Here is a 7,728-nt window from a genome sequence, read left to right as displayed (position 1 = left end):
CAGGAGTCTCTCCCAGCCCTACCTGGAATACAGGATTCCTGGATTTGAGGGGGTTGGACTTAGATGAACCTTAGGACCCCGGTCCAACTCTGCAATTCTAAGATTCTATGTCAGGAACTGAAGCTGGGACATTCTGCATGCAAGGCAGATGCTCTACCCCCCCCCTTCCTTCCTGGAACGGAAAAATCTAGAACAAGCAAGGGAAAACATGGTGATGTCATTAGCACTTGACTCTTCTCCTTACTTATCAGACATACACTTATCAAGCAAATGTTAAAGAATATGGAATATCAAAGAATAAAAGGATTGCATATTTAAGAATCAATCTGTCTGTTTTCCCAGGCTGCACTCAAAAGGAATATTTGTGTCAGAAGTAAAACAGCATTGTTCTGACATCGCATGAAGACTTTCTCTGTAACAGTTTAGGTAAAGGTAAAGGTACCCCTGCCCGTACGGGCCAGTCTTGACAGACTCTGGGGTTGTGCGCCCATCTCACTCAAGAGGCCAGGGGCCAGCGCTGTCCGGAGACACTTCCGGGTCACGTGGCCAGCGTGACATCGCTGCTCTGGCGAGCCAGAGCCGCACACGGAAACGCCGTTTACCTTCCCGCTGGTAAGCGGTCCCTATTTATCTACTTGCACCCGGAGGTGCTTTCGAACTGCTAGGTTGGCAGGCGCTGGGACCGAGCAGCGGGAGCGCACCCCGCCGCAGGGATTCGAACCACCGACCTTTCGATCGGCAAGTCCTAGGCGCTGAGGCTTTAACCCACAGCGCCACCTGCGTCCCAGCTGTAACAGTTTAATTCCCTCTTAAAAGTAATATCCACAGGCATCATTCATTAAGTGGGCCTCCTGCCCAGGTCCGACTAAAATAAATGGGATTGCACAACAGGGCAAAAGTGACAGATTTCCCATTTACTTCTGCACCAAGATAACTTTTCAGTGGTTTATGACCCAAATTGAGAACTATCATTTGAAGGCATCGCAGCTCAACCCGCTGAGGAATTTTTTTGAACACTGAGAAACACAGACATAATATAGAGATTTTATGTGAAAATATGTTTAAAATTTGTCAAAAGCAAAGGTGTTGGTCCATAGAGGGGGGGAACCATCTTCCAAAAGCCACAGATGGGTAATAACTTTATTAAGGTAAAGGGACCCCTGACCGTTAGGTCCAGTCGTGGACGACTCTGGGGTTGTGGTGCTCATCTCACTTTACTGGCTGAGGAAGCTGGCATACAGCTTCTGGGTCATGTGGCCAGCATGACTAAGCTGCTTCTGGCGAAACCAGAGCAGTGCACGGAAACGCCATTTACCTTCCCGCCGGAGCGGTACCTATTTATCTACTTGCACTTTGACATGCTTTTGAACTGCTAGGTTGGCAGGAGCAGGGACTGAGCAACGAGAGCTCACCCCACCGCGGGGATTCGAACCACTGACCTTCAGATCAGCAAGCCCAAGAGGCTCTGTGGTTTAGACCACAGCGCCACCCACATCCCCTAGTAGCTGTATTTGGACCAACCAAAATACAGTGGTACCTTGGGTTACAGACGCTTCAGGTTACAGACGCTTCAGGTTACAGACTCCGCTAACCCATATATAGTACCTCGGGTTAAGAACTTTGCTTCAGGATGAGAACAGAAATCGTGTGGTGGCGGTGCAGCAACGACAGGAGGCCCCATTAGCTAAAGTAGTACCTCAGGTTAAGAACAGTTTCAGGTTAAGAACGGACCTCCAGAACAAATTAAGTTCTTAACCCAAGGTACCACTGTATCACAAAATTGCGGCAAACTTCTGATTTCTTCCAAACTCTTCAACAGGCAAGTTATTACACAGAAGAGAGCAAGATGAGGATTAAAAAAAAAAGCAATGGCAACTCCTCATTTCTGAAAAATGTAAAGTCTGACTTGTCATCATAACTTTATTATCAGGAAACATTGAAGACAACAATATTTATATATAATTTTTAAAATAGCTGATAAATTAGCAGAGGTGGGAGAAAAGATCAATCACATGAAATGTCCTAACTTTAATTGCTCAGAATTTGGGAGCAAGCATTGTTTCTTTCGGGATGTGGGTGGCGCTGTGGGTTAAACCACAGAGCCTAGGACTTGCCGATCAGGTTGGCGGTTCGAATCCCCGCGACGGGGTGAGCTCCCGTTGCTCAGTCCCTGCTCCTGCCCACCTAGCAGTTTGAAAACACATCCAAGTGCAAGTAGATAAATAGGTACCGCTCTAGCAGAAAGGTAAACGGCGTTTCTGTGCGCTGCTCTGGTTCGCCAGAAGCGGCTTAGTCATGCTGGCCACATGACCCGGAAGCTGTACGCCGGCTCCCTCAGCCAATAAAGCGAGATGAGCGCCACAACTCCAGAGTCGGCCACGACTGGACCTAATAGTCAGGGGTCCCTTTACCTTTACCTGATTGTTTCTTTACCCCAGAATTCTAAGTGTGTAACCTGATACCTGTAGCACATAAGAGGGATTTATTCTGTCTGCAGTCTCCATCTTAGAATTGAGGCTACAAGCTGATCTCATGGCTACAACACCCAGGCTAATTTTTGTACCTCAAGTCAGGCCCCCATTTCCTCCACCACTTCGTTTGCCTAATGAGGAGTCCTGGAGAACTCCAAAGCGTGCTGCCATTATTTCTGTTAGTGCTAATGAAAAGTTGCCCAACTGGATAAAACTTCTAGTGAGAGTCACATTAGGGAGGAAAATGCTGAAGAGCAATTTATTTATGACCCATTGAACTGCCTGAATTTCTTTCTTTTTTCCCTTAAAAATGAATGTTGAAAACTGGTATAGTACAGTTTCAGATGTCTGAACTATGTCAAGTGTTATTTTTCAGAGGTCAAACATTCATTCACCCATGTTACCTGTTTACCAATCAGATTCCTTCAGATCCACTCTTCATTACAAATCTCTGCATTTCACTTCCTAGCAATAGTCGCAGCAACTTGTACAAGAAAAACATGCTAAGCTGTAGAAGTACCAAAAAGTATTTATTCAAGACCATTGTAAAAATAACCCATTCTAAACAAATCATAACAAACTCGGGTTAGTTTTCCCCTAGTGGTATCGGCAATTTAGCCTAGCAAAACCAACATGTTTGCATACTTTATATATAAACACACATTAAATCAGCTCACGTTGATTTGAGCTAATTAAAAAAAGGCTCTGGCTATTTTAAAAAAAAAAAGCACCATTTTAGTTTCTTCCAATTACTTGCATGTTAAGGTTTGTCTCCAAGGCACCACTTGTGGGGGGGAAAGGGTCTGAGTCAAAGACTAGGGCTCAAAACGTTGACTAGAGTTAAAAGTCTTAGTGTTCAAGCTTGGACACCTATGAACAACAGTCCCCATGTCATAGCAGTAATCTGCCTTCACATTACTCAAAACAGAAGCAAGCCTGGCTCATTTTCAATAGAGGCTGGTGCAAAGATCAAGGAGGTCAGTGTCTGAAACGTCATTGATTCAAACGGTCTGCAAATCAAGCCCTGTACGGACTTAGGGATGGGTTAGACATTTCCCTGGCATGCGTGTGCTTGAAACAAGTGCATGGCAGTGCCAGCGTATACCCAGCAGTGGCAGAAGCACCATGAGTAGGCTCTGTACATTTAGGTGGTGTAAACGGAGCTGGCGCAACTCCTCCATAAGGGAAGGTTACAAATGCTTCAACCTTTTCAGTTTGGAGAAAAGGTAAGGTGGGATATGGCAGAAGAAAATAAGAAGTATCCACCACATGGAGAAAGCAAGTAGGAGGCTTTCCTCCTTGTCATTAACGTGAGAACATGGGAACATCCAACGAAGCTGAAGGGTGTGAGATGAGGGCAGACAAAAGGAAGCTCTTCTTCGAGCAGCGCATAAACTATGGAACTCCCTGCCACAAGATGTACAGATGGCCGCCAGCAAAAACTGGGGATTAAACAAATTCAATGAAAAGTAAGGCTATAAAGTTTGGAGAGGTAGCATGCCTCTAAATCAAGAATTTCCCAAACTTGAGTTGCCTTGGACTACAATTCCCATCATCCCTGACCACTGGTCCTGCTAGTGAGGGATGATGGGAGGTGTAGTCCAAAAACAGCTGGAGACCCAAGTTTAGGAAACCCCGCTCTAAATACTAATTCGAGTAGGCAAACAGAAGACGGCTGTTGTGTTCATGCCACACTGGCTGGCCACAGGCCACACTGGACGAGCATTTGGTTTAACCATTCTAGTGGGTAAGGGGGATTTAAGCTGTATGCGGAGTTCTCATATGTAAGACAGTTCATATGCGGAAGTAACAGGACCCTAGTGAAAGAGGAGACCTGGGATTTGCATTAAGTGATGTACCTGGCACGTAAAATGGTGCAAATACGGAGCAACTATAAGGCACACAATCCACCTGAGCTCTGAACACTTGTATAGGGTTACATTCTTCATCTTCTGTTTCATTCCTAGTATCTCTGTTCATTTCGTGGCCAACAGTAATTAGGATTAGCTAAAGAATTATATCCACAGGTTAGGGACGATTACAAAATAGTTATTTAGAAAACAACAACAGACCATCTCAGTGTGGAAACTGATGATTGGACAACCATAAAACCCACATCACCAAGTTGATAGTTGCCCATGAAAAGGAACCAGTGCCCCTTCAGCTACAGTATAGTGGTACTTTCAAGAGAACAGTGGTAGAATCCCGCTTTAACTAGGGTTGGTCCCCAAATGAGAAACAAGCAACCCCTTTGCTGCTACTATTTTTCCAGCATACCCTATCCTAGAACCATCCAACATTCGTCTGATGAGCCGCCATTTTTGCACAGCAGAAGGCCTAAGTACACCCAACCAAAGGCTGCCATTCCCAGCAGACCTTGCCAAATCTCAATGCTGGGCACTTGACTCCGGCATAACAGGGCGGCAGCGGAAGCCGCAACTTTTGTTCCGTCCGCGCCTCTAGTCTGCAAACCTCTGCAGCAGGTGATCCTCTCCACGCCGGGCGCTGCTGTTCCCTCCGGCGCCACTGTCGATGAAGCGCTCGCACGGGAACTCAATGAGGTCAGCCTCGCTTAAGGCACAGACCGCACTTCGGGGCGGGCGGTGGGACTGGAAGCCGGAAAAGTCGGCGGAGACGCCCGTCCCCATGGAGCGCAGGGGCCGGCGGGTCGAATACATCTGCCGGACGTGCACGGGCGACGCTGCCTTCCGCCGCCGGCACCCCAGCACCTTCTTCCGCACCAGGCGGGAAGCCCAGGCCGCCAGGGCCAAGAAGAGCAGCAACGCATTGACCGCCAGCAGCACCAGGGTGAGGAGTTGGTGGTCCAGGTTTGGGGATTTGCCCGCCACGGCAGCGGAAGCGCCCGCACCTTCTTCGGGCAGGGTGACCAGCCCCGCACAATGGTCCCTCGGCGCCACCGGGCAGACGCGGCCCCCGATCACGCCCTCCACGCAGACCAGGTAAGGGGTGTCGGGGAGCAGCTCCTGCAGGGTAGCCACAGGCTCGCTCCACTCGGGGAGGTAAACAAACCGCTGGAACTTGGTGGCGGCCCCGAAGCGGTCAAAGAGGACTCTGAAGCGCACGGGGCCAAGCAGGCGGGGGCTGCGGTGCGGGCGGACCCCCCAGCGCACCGTCACCGTGCCAGAGCCGACCGCCTCCACCGACAGGTTGTAGAGGAACAGCTTGTTGAAATCACAGGGGTCGGTGACCAGCGGAGGGATGCCGGACGAGACTGAGTGGTATTTGCCTGCCCGCCTGGGCCAAGCAGCTCCAGGTAGGGAAGGTGGCCTGGTGTTGAGGTGCAAGCCGGGCGTTGAGGTTGTGGGGCCTGTCTCAGCTGCCCAGCTCTCTCTCCCAGACGCCAAGATCTTCTGAGAGCCCAGCAGCTGCATGGTCGAGGCAGAGGGCAAGGAGCCGACCTTCTCCTGCACTAGGCCTAGGCCCGAGCTGCTGTTGCCCCTAGCAAGCGGGGCAGGAGAGGAGGCCACCACGCTGGGGCAAGAGGAGCCGTTGAGAGCCGTTGAGAGCTGGGAGTCCTCCAGGTAGTCGAGGTATTTCCCTGCCAGGGCCCGTGGCTGCCGGCACTGCACAAAGACCGTGAGGAGCCGGCCCTGCGCATGCCAGGAGCCCAGCCAGTGCTTCAGGCCTCGCAGGCGGCAGTCGCAGCTCCAGGGATTTCCATCCAGCTCCAAGCGGTAGAGCGCGGGGCTGGAGGCAAAGAGGTCACCGGGCACCGTAGTCAAGGCGTTGTCCTGCAAGCTGAGCTCCCGCAGCTTGTGCAGCTGAGCGAAGGCACCCGGCGGGAGAGCGGCCAGGGCGTTGTGGCTCAGGTCCAGCACCTCCAGGCTGCGCAGTGGCTGCAGCAGCGGCGCAGGCAGCTGGCTCAGAACGTTCCCATCCAACCGCAGCTCCTTGAGGGCCCCCAGGCCGGCGAAGGCTTCCGGTGCCAACCAAGCCAGGCGGTTGCCGCTCAAGGACAGCTTGGCCAAGTTGGGCAGGTGTTGGAAGAGCCCTTTCCCCAGCTGCTGCAGGCTGTTGCCCGAGAGGAGGAGGGTGCTGAGCAAATGCATCGGCCGGAAGATGTCGGGGTGGCGCAGCAGGCTCTGCTGGTTCCCCGACAGGTCCAGGAAGCGCAGCTTCCCCAGGCCGGCAAAGGCGTTGCGACTCAGCCAGCGGATGCGGTTGGCTTCCAGGTGCAAATAGAGCAGGTTGGACATCCCCGAGAACGTGGCGTCTCCCAGCGAGCCCAAGGCGTTGCCGTCCAGCCGCAGCTTGACCAGGCTGCCCAGCCCGGCGAAGGAAGCGGCGCTCAGGGAGCTAATCTCGTTGGCATTGGCGTAGAGGATGCGCAGCTTGGCCAGGGGGCGCAGGGTGCCGGGCGCCAGGGCCGTCAGAAGGTTATTCCCCAGGTAGAGCTCCTCCAGGCGCCCCAGGCGCTCGAAGGCCTTCGGGTGGAGCGCGCGGATGCGGTTGTACTGCAAGTCGAGGCGCTGCAGCGCCGCCAGGCGGTGGAAGTCGAAAGCGGAGATGTTGGCGATGAAGTTGCCGCCCAGGCTGTAGGTGAGGATGTCCTGCGGCTCGACGGCTTTGGGCACGGCCCGCAGCCCCCGGTTGGTGCACAGGACGTGCTGCTGCTGCTGGCAGTCGCATGGCTCCGGGCACACGGGCTGCGCGGCGGGAGGCAGCAGAGCCAAGGAGCAGCAGAGGAGGAGGAGCGGCATCAGACGGCGCGGGCGCGGCGGCTCCATCCCGCGAGGGCGGGCGGCGAGCGGCAGCTTCCCCCGATCCCTCGGCGTCTCTCCGGCATCCCACCCTCTCCTCTCGCCCGCTTGCTCTCTCTTGCGCGGCGGCTGCCGGCCGGGCTCCTCCTCTGGCGTCGGGGGCGCGCCTCTCGAACCCGCTGCCGAGGAGGGGACGGAGAGACCCCCTTCGCCAAGTCAACCGACGGCTTCCCGCCGCTGGAGACGGCGATCGCCACTTCCCTGCAACAGCAGCCGCCGCCGCCGCGCAGGGTTAGGCGGGAGAGAGCCGTCGGCGGCGCTGCGTCTCCCGGCGAGCTTCCTGCCGCTGCCGCTGCCTGGGCTGCTCTGCGGCCGGGGACAGACAAGCGGAGGAGCGGAAACTCGCACTTCCCACCCTTGGCCCTCGGGGACGCGCGGGAAGAGCGGCTGCAAAGGGGGGGGGGTGAGGAGGTGGAGGGGAGGCTGCTGCAGCCGAAAGGACAGAAGGAGGGAGGCCGTCGGACCAGGGCAGCGCG

At 53.8% G+C, this 7,728-nt stretch overlaps 1 protein-coding gene across 1 annotated transcript; it reads right to left on the bottom strand.

Annotated features, from left to right (window-relative positions):
* Positions 1 to 2,982: 2,982 nt before the first annotated feature.
* On the bottom strand, positions 2,983 to 7,351 carry TRIL (TLR4 interactor with leucine rich repeats). The gene has a single exon (XM_081883243.1). It carries the CDS (start codon positions 7,217 to 7,219, stop codon positions 4,931 to 4,933), a length of 2,289 nt encoding a protein of 762 aa, XP_081739369.1. The 5' UTR covers positions 7,220 to 7,351; the 3' UTR covers positions 2,983 to 4,930.
* Positions 7,352 to 7,728: the final 377 nt, after the last annotated feature.

The sequence above is a fragment of the Podarcis melisellensis genome (genome assembly GCF_964234715.1).
Source record: "Podarcis melisellensis genome assembly, chromosome: 12".
Taxonomy (NCBI): Eukaryota; Metazoa; Chordata; class Lepidosauria; order Squamata; family Lacertidae; genus Podarcis; species Podarcis melisellensis.
The sequence above is the reverse complement of the archived record's forward strand: the minus strand, read 5'-3'. Positions and strand labels throughout refer to the sequence as shown.

Excerpts from the sequence above, each read along its gene's own strand:
- TRIL (XM_081883243.1), bottom strand. The coding sequence starts at position 7,219 with ATGGAGCCGCCGCGCCCGCGCCGTCTGATGCCGCTCCTCCTCCTCTGC.